Source organism: Carcharodon carcharias, chromosome 31, assembly GCF_017639515.1.
Source record: "Carcharodon carcharias isolate sCarCar2 chromosome 31, sCarCar2.pri, whole genome shotgun sequence".
Classification (NCBI taxonomy): domain Eukaryota; kingdom Metazoa; phylum Chordata; class Chondrichthyes; order Lamniformes; family Lamnidae; genus Carcharodon; species Carcharodon carcharias.
This window is the reverse complement of record NC_054497.1, coordinates 24,520,702-24,541,735: the sequence shown is the minus strand read 5'-3', so window position 1 is coordinate 24,541,735 and position 21,034 is coordinate 24,520,702. Positions and strand designations below refer to the sequence as shown.

The 21,034-nt window shown below is 41.6% G+C and overlaps 1 protein-coding gene across 3 annotated transcripts in view; it reads right to left on the bottom strand.

Moving 5' to 3' along the window:
* Positions 1 to 315: 315 nt before the first annotated feature.
* hmgxb4a (HMG box domain containing 4a) overlaps positions 316 to 21,034 on the bottom strand; it is a 50,929-nt gene continuing 30,210 nt past the window's right edge. For all 3 annotated transcript variants that reach the window (XM_041177681.1, XM_041177682.1, XM_041177680.1), the window contains 4 exons: positions 16,746 to 16,857; positions 5,828 to 6,024; positions 4,121 to 4,243; positions 316 to 2,179 (listed from right to left, as the gene is read on the bottom strand). In XM_041177681.1, coding sequence (XP_041033615.1) covers positions 2,135 to 2,179; positions 4,121 to 4,243; positions 5,828 to 6,024; positions 16,746 to 16,857 — 477 coding nt within the window. In that variant the 3' untranslated portion in view covers positions 316 to 2,134. The remainder of the gene's footprint in view (positions 2,180 to 4,120; positions 4,244 to 5,827; positions 6,025 to 16,745; positions 16,858 to 21,034) is intronic.

Here is a 21,034-nt window from a genome sequence, read left to right as displayed (position 1 = left end):
TCGAACCTTGTTCAGAATGTGTCAGCCAATTTGATGATCTAAGCACCATCATTTTATTTTGCAATTTTAATGATACAAGTGGAGAGTTACGGGCTCAATGCGCAACCTCTCTTTGGGTGGAATTTTCTTGATTGTGGGTGCATTCGATGGCGAATAGTGCTCGTTTTTGAATAGTTGCTCACCGAACCAGAGCAGTTACACAAAGGCCCCAAAATATGGTATTATCGGACCCAAAAGAATTGAGAAAAATGGAGAGAAATTAGGGAATAGTGTTACATTACATCCTACAGATCACAGTAGCATAACAACAACAACTTACATTTATATAGCACCTTTATTGCAGTAAAATGTCCCAAGACATCCAATAAACATTAAGCATGTTGTCTGGAGTTACCACCAGTAATTAGCCCAGTCCTGCACCGGGAACCAGCTAGATAATCGGATCATTTACAACTGGATAGGTAATTTCTGTTTCTAAAAATGCTATTAATAATGCTGAAACAAAGACAAGAATTGTTGGAAAAACTCAGCAGGTCTGACAGCATCAGTGGAGAGAAAGACAGAGTTAACGTTTCGAGTCCGTATGACTCTTCTTCAGAGCTCTGAAGAGTCATATGGACTCAAAACATTAACTCTTTCTTTCCCTCCACAGATTCTGTCAGGCCTGCTTATTTTGTCGAACAATTTTTGTTTTTGTTTCAGATTTCCAGCATCCACAGTATTTTGCTCTTATCTATTAATAATGCTATTTGGTTAATGCAGTAACAGGTCGTACAGAGGAAACTAGGGCAATAATGAGATACTGAAATCAGTTAGGAGAAACTGTTTCAAGTGGCAAAAGGGTTGGTAACCAAAGGGGACAGATTTAAAATGAGTGCCAAAAGAACAAGAAAGGAATTTTTTTAAAAAAATGTAGCGAGATGTGATCTGAATGCGCTGCCTGAAAGGGTTGTGGAAGCAGATTCAATAAGTACTTGGAAGGGAAACATTTTCAGGGCTTTCGGTGCAAGGAGACTAATTGGATAGCTCTTTCAAAGAGTCGACACGTTCACATATAGACCGAATGGCCTACTTTGTCGCTGTGCCATTCTCTGAAAGGTCCACCTTCCCTCTCCTGATTGTTATCCAATGATCCAGCTACCAAGTGCATATTGGAAAGGACTAGAATGGCTCAACTGTAATACCTCGATGAGAAATAACAGTCTAACACTCACTGTCCAGACTCACATCAAGAAGAGCTACCCGAATACCAGACAAATTGTTGAGGAAAGGATAAGGGTAAGGGTAAAAATCAGAATGCAAAAAGAGACAGATGTACAAGATTTTGCCTACCCAAAACAAATGTAAAAATGTTAAATGCTGTGTGTATCTCGTACGAGAGCTGTCTACGCATTGAGTCAAGCTTGAAATAGGAAAATTATTTGTCACAATATCATTACGTGCCTCAGCAAGCTGCTCTCCAAGTGGGGTGGGGAGGGGTGATTTATACTCCACGACAGGAGGAATCCATGGGAGAGTTTATATTAAAGGCCAGTAACAATGACAACAGAAACAGGGGAGAAGCTGTATTTTCAGTGCCATAAAATAATGAAATAAAACAGTAAGAACACGGCAAATACAAATCAGGTTGCTCAGCTTTGAAAATGAAAGGCCAGTTTGGCACCTGTGGGTCTGACCTTTTATCAGAACATTCCATTTTTTGAGTTTCAGATGGCGACTGATCAGTTACATTTTTCCACTGTTTCATTTTATTCCAGATTTGCAGTTCTAAAAAAAAAATTGTAATATACATTTTTTTCAAACATTACAGGCTTACAAAAAGACACATACCCGTGAAAACAATTAGGTTTCAGCACAAGGTGGTCCAGTGCTTGTGTTCATATTTGGTGTCAAAGTGGTCCCTGGTAGGTGCAGATTAATCCAACAATCGCTCTGGTAAATGCACATTCTTCCCAGCAAGTCTCCAGTCCCAGGCTTACCTTGTCTCGATCATTTCAAACCAGGGCTTTCAACAATAATTACAATAACTATGAAAAAGGGAACAACACAAATGTGTTCTTCTGCAGCAAAGTCTTTATGTACAATATATTATTCAGTTTTCTGCTATTCAATCAGCTCCAAGTTTATCCAAAGGTCAAAGCCCTGGCATGATATAGGCAATGTTATCCAGAGTATGGGCCTGAGTGGATAAAGAAAATACCATTAGCAAGCTGCAGTTATAACTGAAGACAAATGGTAAACTGATCTTAGCCCCATTGATGGTAAACAAGCTCAATTTAATTTCTCCTTGAACAAGGGAGGGGTGAGGGAAAGAACAAACATGAAAAAAAGGGTGGCGAATGTCACCACAGTCTCAGCCAATGGGTTGGACATTAAGCAGGACTTACAGCCACTGTAACCAAGCGGCCACTCAGTAGACAGAGTGTGAATCTCTACAAACCACAGCAAATGGAACGCAAGACTGAAACTACAGCAACATCTCTCCGTAAAAGCAGAATGACTTCTCCAGCAAAACACTGAGTGGAGTTACAGATTCTGAGCCTTGCCGGTCTCCAGGCATGATGGACAGGGAATCGCCTACATTCTGGCAAGGAATAGTGTTGCAGCCCAAAAGTAAAAACAGGACTCCCGTTCTTTATCATTCTCCAGTGGCCCCTGCCTTTGTCTGGACAGGGTCAGGTTTGGATGCGATGCCCCGCCTTCCACAGACAAAAACAGTCAGCCAACACTCAAAGCCTAATATCAGAGATACGGGAAGGCACGTACTGCCCATCATACAAAATGGAAAACCATGGTTCCCGCTGATGTTTTAAATCCCGTAAAGGAAACAGGCTAAACCAGAGAAAATGTAAAACAGGCCTGAATCACAAAAATCATCAAACATCAGCAGGCAGCATCCAAAGTCAGGATGGTGCCATGTCAGTGATGGAGTCGTTACCTATCATAATTAATGCTGATGTGCTCTCAATGGCAGAATAAACAGACCCACTCTTAAACACCAGACAGTAAAATACTAGACAGTATTTAAAATGAAGGGAATGAGGAAAGAAGCATAATTATCAAGGACAGAATAACAGGCACTTGGAAAATCACAATATAATTAGACAGTCAAACCTGTGTTATGAAAAGCAAATCATGTTTGACAAATCTATCAGCATTTTGACAGCATAACCTCAAAAAAAATTTTGCTTTTCCATTATTCCCACGAAAGTGAATAATTTCACACTTCTGCACATTATACTCCACCTTCTTACCCGCTTAATTGACCTAGCTATACCCCTTTGCAGCCTTTGTACTCTCCTCCCAGGTTACTTTCCCACCTAGTTTTGTATTGTCAGAACCTGGATACAATATGCTTGGTCCCCTCATCTAAGTCACATTGATTGTAAATAGCTCAGTCCCAAGCACTGATCCTGATGGAACTTCATTAGATACACCCTGCAATCCCAAAAATGTTCCCACTCTGTTTTCTGTCCATTAACTGCTCCTCAATCTCGTGAGCTCTAATCTTGTGTAGCAACCTCTTGTGTGGTCTCTGGATTGCCAATCCCGTGACAATACCGTTATGCCACCGCCTCCCATCTTATTAAAAGCCTTCTGAAAATTCAAATATATCACATCCACTGATTTCCTCTGATCTCCTGGTAATGCCATCTTGAAAATTACCATTGCACCTGCTTTGACCAACCAGGGTCATAATGCGCTGTGTAAAAAAAAGTTTCCTCATTTCTTTGCTTTATTCCCCAATTACCTTAAACCTGTGTCCTCTAGTTACCAATCTATCTGCCACTGGAAGCAGCCACTACGGTTATGGGAGGAGAGAGACTTATCCTGAAACAATGACCCCCCGAGTTCTAGACTCTCCAACCAGGAGATACAGTCTTAAAAAATGACACTTAACCACTATAAAGTGTGAATTTGGGACAATCCAGTCTATTAAACCTAGGCTGGACCTTACCGACCAGGCAGCAGCCGGGAGGATTAACTGAATGCAGAGAGGCATCAGTCTCCGTTTCGCAGGCTCAGATAACTATTTGCACAATGTCAAGTCTGCTTGGAGGGAGGAACTTTGCAGTTTTGATGGTAAATCGGAGTAACGCAGGAAGAGAAAAGAATTTACCAAAACTTCTTTTGGACAGCCATTGAGACGATCAACCTGTGCAGTGAGGCAAGTTAAAGGGCCCAGTGCACAGATTATGGAGTCCAGCAAGACAGAGAGACTCCCGGACACTGCCACCATACCCTAGAAAAAAGAGAGAGACATCTTAGCTCTGTCCATTCTGTGAATTCAAACCAAAAGTACAATACAGTTAGATATTATTCCAGCCTTAACTTTAAAAACAAAACACTGGTCCCTGACAGCTCAATATTTATTCACTGAACTGCTGAGCCAATGGGGCCAGGATGGTCCCAGGTTCGATCTGCACTCGGTCAGTGCATGGGAGTTGATCTCAATGGAGATGACGCTAGTAGAAACTACACTGGTTTCAGAATCCTTGAACTGGGAAAAGGGAATCAGTTGTGGTGCCAGCTCCCGACTGCTACCCAGCGACCAGTGCTGGGAAGTATATACGGAGTTCGGGTGAGCATAAGACCAGATTTGACTCTATGGCACTGGTCAAACAGCCTTACATCATCCAACTACACGCATTGCGGGGAATACAGCAAGGACAACAACTGTGACACATTTTCATGTTGTAACATCTTTTAAAAAAGTTTTCTTTTTAAATATCTGCCAGATACTGAGTAAAACTCTGTGCTCTGCTCCAACAATGGGCCTCAGCCCAGGGAAACACCCCGACCAGACCTGCATGACATTTCTTCCAATCCCACAATAGTCAGCTCAGAGCTTATCCAGTGATATCATCAACTAGAGTCTGTTTTCTACATAAGGTCCTGCCTACTATCATCCTTACATCTAGCACAGAGAGGGGGACTTCTATACCGTTAATCTGGGTTGCACTCGAACCCATGTCCCCATGATGAAAGGCCAGTGTCCAGCCTGCTACAACACCCAATTCCCTAGTTTCTCATTCTTAATAAAAATCTCATTCTAAAAAAAACTGGATAACCTGGAAGATTTACCAAACTCACAATGCAAGGGCACCATCAACTAGAGAAGATTCAATAAATCAAAAGGCAATTGTGAGGTGACACCAAACTTCACTTTTAAAAGCATGCAGATTACACAGAATTGTACTGCACAGAAACAAACCGCAAACCAAGTGGTTCATGCTGGTGTTTGTGTTCCACACAAAATTACTCCAACCCCTCTGCATTTCATCCCATGGGCATACCCTCCTATTCCTTTCTCCCTCATCTGTTCATCTAGCTTCTGTTGAAATGCATCAAGGAGGAAGGGAACACTGAGGAAGGTAGCTTCTTCCATCATGGAGAGTGAAGGAATTTACACCAAATAGTCGCTTGGTAGCAAAGAGCTTCAGCATTGCTGAAAAAAGAGCCATGCCATCGAAGCTTTTCGCCTCCAACCAACCAGCACTCTCTTCTCATGCAGTATAAATTGTTGTTCCCTTTACTGTTGGTTTATCTTGCGTGGCTGTCCTGATGAGTGCAAGATGAAAAACTGTGTTACAATTTACATCATTGTACTTTTACTTAGGAAGTGACAGGGGTTCTGTATCGAGTTATAAAGCTGTAAAGTTGGCTACTCTAACAAAAGGTTAACCAATGCAAAACTAGGATCTCTCCCTTTAATATTTGGAATTGGGTTAATGACTCTCCATGTTTATTAAAATTTTGTAGGATTGTTCGACATTGAGTGAATTTAATCCTCTCCTTTTTGCCCCCCTTCCCACCAACATCTCACCTCAGTTTCTTGCAGTCGGTGACCAATGAGACTCAACGATTCACCCAGAAGCTGCAAGTGGGCTGCGACATCGATTGGATCGATTTCTGGCATTTTAATGGGGGAAGAGGAGTGACTGCTTCCTCCTAATCCTACCAAATGGGATGATTTCTTGTGAGATGTTGCCATACTGGACAGAGACGAAGAGATTTGTCTGCCTGAAATACAGAAAGGATGAAGAGAAGAGGAAATCGAAGGCTTGGTTCTTACCAACAGTGACAGACAGGTAAAGACCCTCTGTCTATCCAGACTGCCCCATACAATTCTGACACCTTACATTTTGCCATATATACACTCTCCACCCCAAAACCATGCAAGCTCTTGGGAGAGGCAAAAAATCACATTAAAAAGCTCCAGAACATCTTGGGAGTAAAAAGTCCGGTAAATTCCCCTCTGACCCTCCCGAGAACACGTCTTCCATTCTCTTCCCAGTCATGCTTCCTTAAAAGTTGCATGAATCTACTATCACAAACATGTAGTTGCGATATTATTGATTTTGTGAAAAAAAAGCTAATTTTTCTTTCAAGTGAACACGAGAAGCCTTAAAGATGGCTGGCAAAAATCACCTGACCTTTTACAACTGCAATGTTTGTCAAATTTCTAGAAGAGTCCAAGCGAATTGCAAATAGGCATAGCCAGACACGTGAAGACATTTGAAATTCAACGCACATTTCCACAAGAATAAACAGAAACTCTGACAATGGATTGCCTGGAGATGTGAATAGCTCTTTTCTATCTCACCAAAGCTGGAAGAATGGGAGCCATTCAAGATAATAGCTGAGACATTTTAATGACCTGGGTTAAAAGACAATGGATGGGACAACGCTACAGACCTGGGCTAACCCAATACCTACTATGGAAGCATGATTCAACAGTTTCGGGTAGCAGCCATTTTGAGTTTTGAACCATATAAAGTCCGGCTGAGAACAGTCATTTTGTGCAGAACCCCAGGAAGAACTTGGAGAGACATCATCCAAGGGAGTTCTTGGCCAAGAGAGGACAAAGACGAAGGTATCCAGAAATCGTCTGCTGTTCTGTCAAAAGAATCCAGGCAATCTGCAAGTGCTATTACCGCAGAACTAGTGAGGAACAAGAAACATTTTCTCTCTCCCAAAAACCTGCTGACCTCAATGCACCGACAAAGGCAACCTCCAACTATGTGACTGTTGCAGCAGCTGAACACAATTCTTCAACATTTCACTCCAGAAAACCACCACTTCAACTGCAAGCTAGGGGCGTTCAACGATATCTTAAAGGGCTGAACTGAATTTCATTTTTATAAGCATCTTTAACCCTTATCTGCATTTAATCTTTGTATGTATTCAGTTAATAACTTTTACTTTAGTAACTTACAGCAGTAGTTTGGTAATAAATGAAACTTTATCTTATTTAAGACTAAAGCTTTGCTGCTGGGTTATTTTTAAATTTAATCACTCAAATTAAAAGGGGACTATATACACACACATACACACAAATTCTTAGATCATGGACCACTTTGAGGAAACACCTTTTATGTGGTTGTATCAACACAAAAGTTATATTTTACTGAATATCCAGTGGCGACACTTGTGGTGAACCACAGGATACTCTGTTCTACAAAAGGGGATCATTCAGCCCCTCAAACCCATACCACTATTTAGTTAGATCATGGTTGATCTGTATCTCAACTACTTTTACCCACTATTGTTCCAGAGTCTTGGCAAACAAAGATCCATCCATCCCAGTACTGAAATTTTCAAAAGAGCCCCAGCATTCTCCGACTTTTGGGAGGGAGTTCCAGAATTTTACCACCTTTTATGTGAAAAAGTGCCTCCTGATTTCACTCCAAAATGGCCTGGCTCTAATTGTAGAATAATGCCACCTTGTTCTGGGCTCCCCCACCAGAGGAAATATTTTCTTTATATATACCCCACCAAATCCTTGATCATTTTAAACACTTCAATCAAATCACCCTAATACCTTCTAAGCTCCAGGGAATACGTCACCTTTATGTAACCAGTCCTCATAATAAAAACCTTTAAGCCCTGGTGTTATCCTGGTAAACCTACACTGTATCCTGTCCGAGGCAAATGCATCTTTCCCAAGGTTTGATGCCGTAAGTGCAGTTCTCCTGATGGGGTTGGACCAAGGCTCTGCATGACTGAAGTATCACTTCCTCACTTGAGAATTCCAACCACCCCCTTGAGATAAAGGCAAACATTCTTTGAGCATTTTGATGGCTTTTTGTACCTATACACTAGCTATTAGTGATCTATGTACCTGGACCACTTTTCTTCTCTGCAGCTCCTGGTCTCTCATCAATATTCCAACAATATTTCAAATATTCCAACTGACTCCAGGATGGTGCATTGCCTTCCTAGTGCCAGAGTCAAGGGTATTACAGATCGGCCACAGGACATCCTTTTGGGGGAGGGGGATCAGCCAGAAGTCACGGTCTACATTGGTACCAACAACATAGGTAGGAAGAGGAATGAGGTCCTGAAAGCAGATTTCAGGGAGTTAGGAAGGAAATTAAAAAGCAGGATCTCAAGAGCCGTAATCTCAGGATTACTCCCAGTGCACGTGCTAATGAGCATTGGAATAGGAGGATAGATCGATTAAATACGTGGCTGGGGAACTGGTGTAGGAGGGAGGGCATCAGATTTCTGAGGCATTGGGACTGGTTCTGGGGCAGGTGGGACCTGTACAAGCTGGATGGGTTACATCTTAATAGTACTTGGACCGATATACTCGCAGGGAGATTTGCTGGTGCTGTTGGAGTGGGTTTAAACTAGATTGTCAAGAGGGTGGGTACCTGGGGGGTGGCCCAAATTGGAAGAAAGTAAAGATTTTAACAGAAGTAGTAGTGAGACCAGAAGGCAGGAGAAACAAAGCAGAGCATCGAATATGCTTCGAATGTGGAATGATGTCAAAAAGACAAAGTTAAGGCACTCTACCTGAATGTGCGCAGCATTCGCAATAAGGTAGACAATTAAAGGCACAAATAGGGGTAAATGGGTATGATACAATTGGCCATTACCGAAACAGGGCTGCATGGATCAAGACTGGGAACTGAATATTCAAGGATATTCGACGTTTAGGAAGGACAAACAAGAAGGGAAAGGAGGTGGAGTTGTGCTAATAATAAGGGATCGGATCAGTGCATTCCTTAGGGAAGATCTCAGATCAGAAGAACAATGCGTGGAATCTATTTGAGTGGAGCTAAGAAACAGCAAAGGGCAGGAGACATTGGTAGGAGTTGTTTATCAGCCACCAAGCAGTAGTGGTAATGTGGGGCATGGTATTAATCAGGAGATGAGAGATACATGTAGCATGAGCAATACAGTAATTACGCATGACTTCAATCTCATATAGACTGGGTAAACCAATTGAGCACTAATGCTGTGGAGGACGAGTTTCTGGAGTGTGTTAGAGATGGTTTTCTAGAGCAGTGTGTTCAGGAGACAACTAGAGGACAGGCTATTTCAGACTAGAATTATGCAATGAAAAGGGCTAATTAATAATGTTGTAAAAGAACCTTTAGGGATGAGTGACCACAATATGATAGAATTTTACATTATCACAGAATCACACAGTGCAGAAGAGGCCCTTTGGCCCACTGAGTCTGCACCGACACATGAGAAGCACCTGACCTACCTACCTAATCCCATTTACCAGCACTTGGCCCATAGCCTTGAATGTTATGACGTGCCAAGTGCTCATCCAGGTACTTATTAAAGGATGTGAGGCAACCCGCCTCCACCACCCTCCCAGGCAGCGCATTCCAGACCGTCACCACCCTCTGGGTAAAAAAGCTTTTCCTCACATCCCCCCTAAACATCCTGCCCCTCACCTTGAACCTGTGTCGCCTCGTAACTGACCCTTCAACTAAGGGGAACAGCTACTCCCCATCCACGCCCCTCATAATCTAGTACACCTCCATCAGGTCGCCCCTCAGTCTTCTCTGCTCCAACGAAAACAACCCAAGTCTATCCAACTTCTCTTCATAACTTAAATGTTTCATCCCAGGCAACATCCTGGTGAATCTCCTTTGCACCCCCTCCAGTGCAATCACATCCTTCCTATAATGTGGTGACCAGAACTGCACACAGTACTCCAGCTGTGGCCTCACCAAGATTCTACACAACTCCAACATGACCCTCCCTACTTTTGTAATCTATGCCTCGATTGATAAAAGCAAGTGTCCCATTTGCCTTTTTCACCACCCCACTAACATGCCCCTCTGCCTTCAGAGATCCATGGACACCCACGCCAAAGTCCCTTTGTTCCTCAGAACTTCCTAGTGTCATGCCGTTCACTGAATACTTCCTTGTCAAATTACTCCTTCCAAAGTGTATCACCTCACACTTTTCAGGGTTAAATCCATCTGCCTCTTATCTGCCCATTTGACCATCCCGTCTATATCTTCCTGTGGCCCAAGATACTCAACCACACTGTTAACCACCTGACCAATCAAGTGTCATCCGCAAACTTACTAATCCTACTCCCCACATAGTCATCTATGTCGTCTATATAAATGACGAATAATAAGGGATCAAGCACAGATTTCTGTGGTACGCCACTGGACACTGGCTTCCAGTCACTACAGCAGCCTTCTGGCATTACCCTCTGTCTCCTACGACTAAGCCAATTTTGAATCCACCTCATCAAATTACCCTGTATCCCATGTGCATTTGCCTTCTTTGTTATGTTTGAAAGTAAGGTGAAGCAAGGGTTTTAAAATTGAATAAAGGGAATTTTGAAGGCATGAAGGACAAATTGACTGAGGTGGATTGGGAAAATACATTAAAAGGTATGACTGTACATAGGCAATGGATAGTCTTCAAAAAGCTATCACGTAGCTTACAGCACTTATACAATCCTTCAAGGTGTAAAAACCCCAAAAAGGTCAATGAACCATGGCTGACAAAGGAAGATAAGGGTTGTATAAGATTAAAAGAAAAGGCTTATAAAGTTGCCAGAATTAGTATTAAACCTGAGGATTGGGAGGTTTTTAGGATAGCTAGTTTTTAGGTTAGCAAAGGAAGGGCAAGAAACTGGTAAAGAAAGGGAGAACAGGCTATGAATGCAATCTAGCAAAAAACATAAAAACGGACTGTAAAAGCTACTGTAGGTATGTTAAAAGGCCAAGGCAAATGTGGGTCCATTACAGGCAGAGTCAGAAGAATTCATAATGGGGAATAGAGAAATGGCAGAGAAGCTAAATGGTTACTTTGTGTCTGTTTTCACTGAAGAAGATATAGGAAATCTCCCAGATTTAGAGATCCAAGGGACTAGGGAGAATGAGGAGTTGGAGGAAATTAGTATAAGAAAGTGGTATTGGAGAAATGAATGGGACTGAAAGCTGATAAGTCTCCGGGACCTGATATTCTGCATCCCAGAGTATTAAAAGAGGTTGCTACAGAGATACATTGATGATCATTTTCCAAAATTTTATAGATTCAGGAATGGTTCCTGAAGATTGGAAGGTAGCAAATGTCACCCCACTATTTAGGAAGGGAGGAAGAGAGAAAACATAAGAATATAAGAACTAGGAGCAGGAGTAGGCAATTCAGCTCCGCCATTCATTACGATCATGGCTGATTTCATTTCGGCCTCAACTCCAATTTCTGGCCCTCTCCCCATAACCTTTCAACCCCTTACTAATTAAAAATCTGTCTATCTCCTCCATAAATTTATTCAGCGTTTCTGAGGTAGCGAATTCCACAGATTCAAAATCCTTTGAGTTAAGTAATTCCTCATCTCTGATTTAAATCTACTACCCCTTAGCCTAAACCTATAGCCTCTCGTTCTAGAATGCCCCACAAGGGGAAACATCCGCTTCACGTCTACTTTGTCTATCCCCTTTAGCATCTTATATGCCTCAATCAGATCTCCTCTCATCCTTCTAAACTGTAGCGAGTATAGGCCTAAACTGCTCAATCTCTCCTCATAAGACAAGCCCCACATCTCTGGAATCAATCTAGTGCACCTCCTCTGAACTGCCTCCAATGCAACAACATCCTTAGTAAAGGGACCAAAACTATGCACAGTACTCCAGGTGCGGTCTCACCAAAGCCTTCTACAGTTGCAACAACACTTGCCTATTTTTATACTCTATTCCTTTAGCAATCAATGCCAAAATTCCATTTGCCTTTCTTATTACCTGCTGTACCTGCATACTAACTTTCAGCGATTCATGCATGAGGACACCCAGATCCCTCTGCACTGAAGCATTCTGAAGTTTCTCTCCAATTTAGTAATGTGGCCTTCTTATTCTTCCAATCAAAATGGATAACCTCACACTTATCCACGTTAAACTCCATCTGCCAAATTTTGGCCCATTCACCTAACCTGTCCATATCCATTTGTAAATTTCTTATTTCTTCATTGCAACTTACTTTCCCACCTATTTTGGTGTCATCTGCAAATTTAGCTATAGTACCTTCTATCCCTGAATCCAAGTCATTCATATAGATTGTAAATAGTTGGGGCCCAAGGACCGAACCCTGTGGCACCCCACTAGTTACAGCTTGCCATCCAGAAAAAGACCCATTTATACAGAGAACTACAGACCTGTTAGCCTTACATCAATAGTAGGTAAAATGCTAGAATCTATTATAAAGGTTGTGATAAATGGATACTTGGATAATTATGATCTGATTGGGCATAGTCAGAATGGATTTGCAAATGGGAAATCATGGTTGATGAACTTGTTGGGAATTTTTTGAGGATGTTACTAACAAAATTGATAAAGGAGAGTTGATGGATGTAGTATACTTGGATTTTCAGAAGGCTTTTGATAAAGTGCTCCACAGGAGGTTGATTAGCAAAATAAAAGCATATGGGGTAGGAGACAATATACTGGCATGGATAAAGGATTGGCTAACAAGCAGAAAACAGAGAGTAGGAATAAACAGGTCATTCACGTGTTGGCAGGCTGTGACTAGTGGGGCAAGGATCAGTATTTGGACCCCAGCTGTTCACAATATATATCAATGATTTGGATATGGGGACCAAATGTAATATTTCCAAGCTTTTGGATGATACAAAGCCAGGCAGGAATGTGTGTTGTGAGGAAGATGTGAAGCGGCTACAGGAGGATTTGGACAGACTTAATGAGTGGTTAAGAATATGACAGATGGAATATATGGAAAAATGTGAGGTTATCCACTTTGTTAGAAAGAACAGGTGTGCAGAGTATTTCCTAAATGTTAAGAGATTGGAAAGTGTAGATGTACAAAGGGATCTGGGTGTCCTTGTCCAAAAGTCACTGAAAGCCAACATGCAGGTGCAGCAGGCAATTAGGAAGGCAAATGGAATGTTAGCCTTTATTGCAAGAGGATTTGAATACAGGAGTAGTGAAGTCTTGCTTCAATTGTATGGAAGCTTGGTTAGACTGCACCTGGAGTACTGTGTGCAGTTTTGGTCCCCTTACCTCAAGGATATTATTGCCATAGATGGAGTGCAATGAAGGTTCATCAGGCTCATTCCGGGGTTGACGAGACTGTCTTACGAAGAGAGACTGGGAAACTGGGCCTGTATTCTCTAGAGTTTCGAAGAATGAGAGGTGATCTCATTGAAACCTACAAAATACTTAAAGGGATAGACAAGGTAGATGCAGGTAAGATGTTTCCCCTGGTTGGGGAGTCTAGAACTAGGGGACACAATTTCAAAATAAGGGGGAAGGCGCTTAGGACCGAGATGAGGAGAAATTTCTTTACTTAGAGGGCTGTGGAAGCTCAGTTATTGAGTATGTTTAAGGTAGAGATTGTTAGATTTCTGATTAACAATAATGTAAAGGGTTATGGGGATAGTGTGGGTAAAAGGCATTGAAGTGTTCGATCAGCCATGAACATATTGAATGGTGGAGCAGGCTCGACAGGCTGAATGGCCTTCTCATGTTCCTATGTTCCTCAGATCCAACGTAGATGACCTCACATTTCCCCATATTGAACTCCATTTGCCAAGGTTCTGTTTGTTATTGTACTCTTCCCATCCAAACAACAAACAGTGTCTCCTAATTTTGTGTCAATTTGGATACTCAACTCTCCAAGTCTTTGATAGATATGAGATTAGGCTACTTTCATACACAATGAGTCAGACTGGAAAACGTGAAACAAGGAAAAGAGAAATTTGAAAAGAAATGAAGTTCAACTTACAACATATGGAAAAGGACTTGTATTTATAACCAATTTTTGTGACCTCAGGATATCCCAAAGTACTTCATTGAAGTAACGAAGGAAACACGGCAGCCAATCTACACACAGCAAGCTCCCACAAACAGCATTGTAATAATGGCCAGGTGATCTGTTTTGATGATACTGACTAAGGGATAAATATTGGCCAGGCCACTGTGAATAACTCCCGTGTTTTTCTGTGAAGTAGTGCCATGAACCTTTCACATTCACCTGAGAAGGCAGATGGAGCCTGAGTTTAACATGTCACCTGAAAGATAGAACCTCCAACAGGGAATACTCCCTCAATACTGTAGCTGGGAGTATCAGCCTGAATTTTATGCTCAAGTTTCTGCAGTGGGGTTTGAACCTGCAACCTCGTAAGTAACAGCTGACTCCTAATACATTTCAACTGCAAATTTATTTTAATTGGTTAAGTATCGGGCCTTAGTTCCAGCACTATACAGCCTGAAATTTTGCTTAATGCACCTCCTACTATATAACAATTGGGAGGGGGAGAAGACAGGGGCTGGAGCAAATGGTGGAAGAACATTTGAATTTCCCCCCTATTTACTGAGTTCCAATCTCAGGTGAAATGTGCTGGGAAACAACAAGAGAGGCAAGAATTCTCCTGGCAAAAGGGAAGGGGACTGTCAAAAAACAAAAAGGAAAAAAATCTGGATGCAAAGTTCTCATCTATAGTGCATCTCCTGGTCTTCAGGAGATAGCAGCTCCTGTCCTTCTCACCTAGTGGGAATACGATCCAGCAAGCCATCTGCAAAGGCAAATATTAAGAAAGTCCCTGTCCAAGAGAACAAACACTCTCAGGGATGTTCGGTGGAATGCCAAAAATGGTTAGAAACTGAGGGTCCTTGGGGAGACCAGGCAGATGTGGCAAACCATTTGTCCTTATCTTTAACAGGGGTCTGCTGGTACTGATCCCTTAGACCAGCAGAAGGCTAATGTAGTTCCAATTTTTAAAAAGGAGTGAGGTGGATCATTGTAATTTTGGGCCCATTAGTTTAACCTCAGGAACAGGGAAGCTTAAGGGAATCATTAGGGATGCAAGATTTGACCACTTATGCAGAGAAGGACACATAGGGACACCCAACACAGCTTCATAAAAAAGGAGGTCCTGTCTTACTAAGTTCTTTGTATTTTTGAAGAAATCACCAAGATGGGAGAAACCTGGTGGATACCTGCCTACTTAGATTTCCAAAAAGCTTTTGATACGAGGCCACATGAAAGGGTCCTCTTACAAGATCAGTCTGAATGATAATCTACCGCAGGACTTGGTGTTAGGGACTTTGTTATTTACTATATTCATGATGCAGGTGTTGAACGATCTATGAGTTTGTAAATGACGCTAGTGTATATGCGAATGTAGACAATGCTTGATTGTTTCAGATAGATCTTGATGCACTGAGGAATTGGGTTCATGGCTGGCAAAACTTGTTCAACTTCGAAAAGTGGAGTATTATGCATGTGGGCAGGGTGAATGCTGAACATATATACACCCTTCAGGGAAAAGTACTAAAACCAATGAGAAAGAAGGAGAGCTGGGTATTGTAGTGCAATTTCTAAAGGTTTAAAATCAATTCTCATGATCACTGGAGTGAGTAGGTTTGCGTTAGGATCATAGGTGATGGGGAGATGGTGGCATACTGGCAATGTCACTGGACTAGTAATTCACAGGACAGCCTAATACTCTGTGGACATGGCATACCAACACAGCAGCTGATGAAATTTAAATTCAATTAATTAATAAATCTGGATGAAAAAATTAGTCTCAGTAATGGTGAACATGACAACTATAACTGAATGTTGTAAAATCCCATCTGGTTCACTAATGCCCTTTAGGCAAGGAAATCTACCGTCCTTATCTGGTCTGGCCGACATGTGACTCCAGATCCACAGCAATGTGGTTGACTCTTAACTGTCCTCTGAAATGGCCTAGCAAGCCACTCATGTCAAGGGCAATTAAGGATGGGCAAAAAATGCTGGGCTTGCCAGTGATGCCCATATCCCATGAAAGAATAAATAAGAATTATAACACAATTGACAAAACATAAAATCTGCTCCTTGTACACAACCTTTGTCAGAGCTCAGATGCAATACTGTGTCTAATTTAGGTCTCTTCACATGGTGGGTGCTACTGAGGCCTTTGAAAGGGCACCGAAGAGAGTCGTTAGATTCATTCCCAATCTAAAGAATCTTAGTTACCAACACAAGCTCAGAGTTGGGACTGTACACTTTAGAGAAGTGTAGGCTTAGGAATGATTTGATCAAGCTTTATGAGACGAAGGGTTTAGTCTACGTTCCAAAAGACAGATTGTTTCAACTAAATAGGTAAGGGAAGAGCAGGGGCCATAATCTAGAGTAATGCAAGCTCAGATCTAGGTTAGATGTTAAAATGTGGTTCTTTTCCTAGGGAATAGTGGGCCTGTTTCTGGCTGGGATGGAATAGGGTAGGTAATGCACAAATCAGCAGGGCCTGGGCCAGTTCTGATCATTTGGGGGGGGGAGGGGCCTAATTGGTTTGGGGCTTAATCTGTTTTAATCACCTCTCCCAGGAGATCACATGGGTTCCAGATTGTGGGGGGACACCACATATATTGTGATGCACAAGGCACTGCAGTTGTATAGGACACACTATAAAGGGTATTGGATCTGTTCCTGTTTGTCATTGTTCATATGTAACCGTGTTCCCTGCTGAGGAATACCTTTCTGTTTAGCAGTTGTCTCTTCCAATAGATCAGTCAGTTTCCGTTTCACCGTCATGGCCTCAGCTTTGTTCTGCTTGTGCTGTAAGTATTGGCACTTCTGCTTCCAGACCTACAATTACAAGGAAAATCTCTGCACATTCCATAACAAAGCTCAATCTGCAGCGGGTCTTACTCAAGATTAAGTCTTATAATTCAGAATAGCTTTTAATAAGCTCTTGCATAGCTCACTGAAAGCACAATGAAGTTGACATGTTTGCACAAACTCTATCCCATCACACGCTAGACAGCGTTATCAGAAAAGCCAATGCTCAATAAACAGGACTACCAACATACAAAACTAACAGGCAGGAAAAGACTAGCTGTTTCAGCAAGCCTGCCGGAGTATCATACCACCTCCACCCCCGCAGCCGTATCAGCTCGAGAGAAGCAGGAAATACAGGAAAAAACCCAGAATCAATAAGGGAAATAAAAAAACTCTGGAAAATTCTTCTCTAGATAACACAAATTTGAAAGACAGTATTCCTAAATGCACTCAACAGCTCAAGCAGACATAGTTCACATTTCCAGAGTCAGGTTGGCAATGTTCACACAGAGACTGAAGCAAAGTTATATTGTTGACTTGTGCTGATTTTCATTGAAACTAAAAATGCTTTGGCACCATAATGTGGCTTTTTTTTGCACTACTTGAAAATTGCTGAAGCAACATGTTGCCAAAGCTTTTCATCTTGCGCTTATCAGGACAAATGTAAGAATGCCAAATTTCAAATGATCACAACAATTTATACTGCAGGGAAAAAAAGGGCTATTGGTTGGCAAGTCAACTCTGATTGGTCAAGGTGTTGCCATGGAGAAAGCAACAGAGAACGATAGGCTCCCCAAACTCCCAAGTAATTCAAAAAAGGAACAAGCTTGAACATATTCCTTTTGTTGGCAGAGAACTGCTTATGAATGTATGTCACTTCTAGTAAGCGTAAATGAGTCACGTTATGAGCTCGACTGTTTATCTTAAATTGGCTGTTAGCACAGCTATTAGCACAGTCAGGATTGTTCAGCAAGAGCTGCCCAATCATAGAACAACATCTAACAGTAGACATTTTGTTTGTTTTGTAAGCACAGACTGGTTGATTATGGTCTGTACTTTGCCTATTACGAACAACCAAAAGAACATGCTGCTTGATTCTATCAGCCAATCGTTGGGACATTCAGCCCACATACCTGCATTAGTTAAAGTATTACAGAGGTTTTTAAACTTCAACTTGGGATTAAAAATTTAACATTGTACTTCACTAAAATACCAGAACTAATGCTAACTGGGTTGTAACTGAAACATATTCTCATGAAAATATAATAATTCTCATAATATTATTGCAACTTATTGTCCTAGTGGGTTAATAATGGAGTTTGGATTAGTTTCTCTGTGTGTGTGTGTGTGTGTGTGTGTGTGTGGGGCGGGGGGGGGGGGGGGGGGTGGATTTAATTGAATTGAAGACAGCTGGTCTGGAGGCTTTCAGTTAAAAAAGTAGCTAGGTTTGAAATACTAAATACCTAAACATGGATGAAGTTTTATAATGTGAGGTGTAAGGTACATTTTCATTTTCAGATAAATTAGGTTAGTTTGAATTTCAAAGAGGTGGTAACATGTTACACCTAGCCAGAAGAAGCCAAGCAATGTGTTTATTTTTCCCAAAGGTTACCGATAAAATTAGTACTATGAAAAGATTTGTATTATGAGAGGGGTAAAGTTCAAAGACATATGGGAACAAAGGAATTTGCATTAAAGGGGAGAAACATGTATAAAAGAGATGAGGCTATGTGCCAGAGGGGGAGGAATTCCAAGATCTAACACAAGTGTGAAAAGCTTCCAGCCTCTGTGCATCAAGTTGCTGTGTACAGGAACCAAAGCTGAGAAAATTCATTTTGAAACTCACTGTCCAGGGTATTGTGTTGCTTTGCCTGGTCTGTTTAAATCTATTTGTTTTTTACTGTTGTCTTAACTGAAGTGTAACTGGGAGTCAGATTAATTAGGGGATTTAGGAGTTATTATATTAGTAATTTGTAGACCCTATGTAGGTGCTTGAAATCTTTTTTTGTCAATAAGTATTTAATTTAGTTTTCTAAAAACCTCAAGTCGTGGTAGTCTTATTACTTCTGAATTCAAGGCACGCATCTCGAAATAAAATACAAATGGCAAAACAGTTGTGACCGTGTGAACAAGTTTCCCTCGTGGATTTGATCTGCCTAGCACACATCATCTGCCACGTCATAACAGTATCAACATAAGAAACAAGAGGAGTAGCATATACGGCCCCTCAAGCATGCTCTACCACTCAGTAAGATCATGCTCCTATCCCCATATCCCTCCAACCAGAAGAAACCATTTCTCCTTACTTACTCCATCAAGATTTTTCATAACTTTGAACACCTTGATTAAATCTCTCCTTAACTGTTTCTCTTCTAAGGAACAATCCCAGCTTCTCCAGTTTTTTTTATTCTTTCATGAGATTGGGCGTCACTGGCAAGGCCAACATTTATGGTCCATCCTGAATTGCCCTTGAACTGAATGGCTTGCGAGGCCAGTTAAGAGGGCAGTTAAGAGTCCGGAGTCACACGTAGGTCAGTCCAGGTAAGGATGGCCGATTTCCTTACCTAAAGGACGTTAGAGAACCAGATGGATTTTTACAACAATTGATGATAGTTTCATGGTCACAATTAGTCAGACTAGCTTTCAATTCCAGATTTAATAAATTAAATTCAAATTCTACCATCTGCCGTGGTGGTAATTGAATCTTGGGCCTCTGAGTTACTAGTCCGATGACATTACCACTAAGCCACCATCTCCACAAAACTGAAATCTCACATCGCTGGTACCATTCTAAGCGATTTCTCCTACCCCTCTCCAAAGATTTAATATCCTCTTAAAGTGCAATACTCAGAGTTAGACACAGTATTGAGGTTCAGAATAATTTCCTTGCTTTTGCATCCTACTCCTCTTATTTATAAAGCCCAGGATCCAATGTGCTTTTCTTTAAACAATCTAATCAATTTATCCAGTCACCTTCAAAGACGTGTGTATGCACAATCCTAGATCTCTCTGTTCCTTTATTCATTTTAAAATGGTACCATTTACTTTATATTAAATCTCCTCATTTTTTCAAACTAAATGCATAACCACACTTTGTGTTAATTATTTATCCCCCTATTTCACCAGTCTCTGTCCTCCTGAAATCTGCTCATCTCCTCCTCACTGTTTTCAGCATTTCTGAGTTTTATGCTATCTGCAAACTTTTAAATTACTTTTAAACTTTAAAATTTTAATATACATCAAAAAGAGCTGTAGCCCTCATACCGACTCCTGGCGAACACCACTGGATACATCCCTCCAATCTGAAAAATAACCTTTCACCACTACTCCCTTCTTTTTGCCTCTTATTAATTTTGTATCCATGCTGCCATTTAATCCAATGGTCTTCAATAATGCTAACAAGCCTATTATGTGGCCAATAATAAGTACATACACACAACGTGAGTTTTTAAAAATTCATTGATGGGATGTGAATGTCACTGACTAGGCCAGCACTTATTGCCCATCCTTAATTGCCCTCGAGAAGGTGGTGGTGAGTCACCTTTTTGTGAACAGCTGCAGTCTGTGTGGTGTGGGGATACCCTCAGTGCTGTTAGGGAGGAGGTTCCAGGATTTTTGTCTCAGTGACAGTGAAGGAACAGCGATATTGTTCCAAGTCAGGGCGGTGAGCAGCTTGGAGGTGAACTTTCAGGTGGTGGTGTTCCCATGCATCTGCTGTCCTTGTGCTTAGAGGTGGTAGAGGTCAAGGGTTTGAAAAGTGCTGTCAAAGGACTCTTAGCAAGTTGCTGCAGTGCATTTGTGGCTAGTACACACTGCTGCCATTGTGCATCAGTGGTGGATGGATTGAATGTTGAAGGTGGTGGATGGGGTGCCAATTAAGTGGGCTGATTTGTCCTGGATGGTGTCAAGCTTCTTGAGTGTTGTTGGAGCTGCAAGTGGAGAGTATTCTATCACACTCCTGACTTGTGCCTTGTAGATGGTAGATAGACTCTTGGGGAGACAGGAAGTGAGTTACTCGCTGCAGAATTCCCAACCTCTGACCTGCCCTTGTAGCTACTGTATTTATATGGCTGATCCAGATAGGTTTCTGATCAATAGTATCACCTCAGAATGTTGACAATTGGTGACTCAGTGATGGTAATGCCGTTAAGCGCCAAGGGGAAATGATTAGATTCTCTCTTATTGGAGATGGTCATTGCCTGGT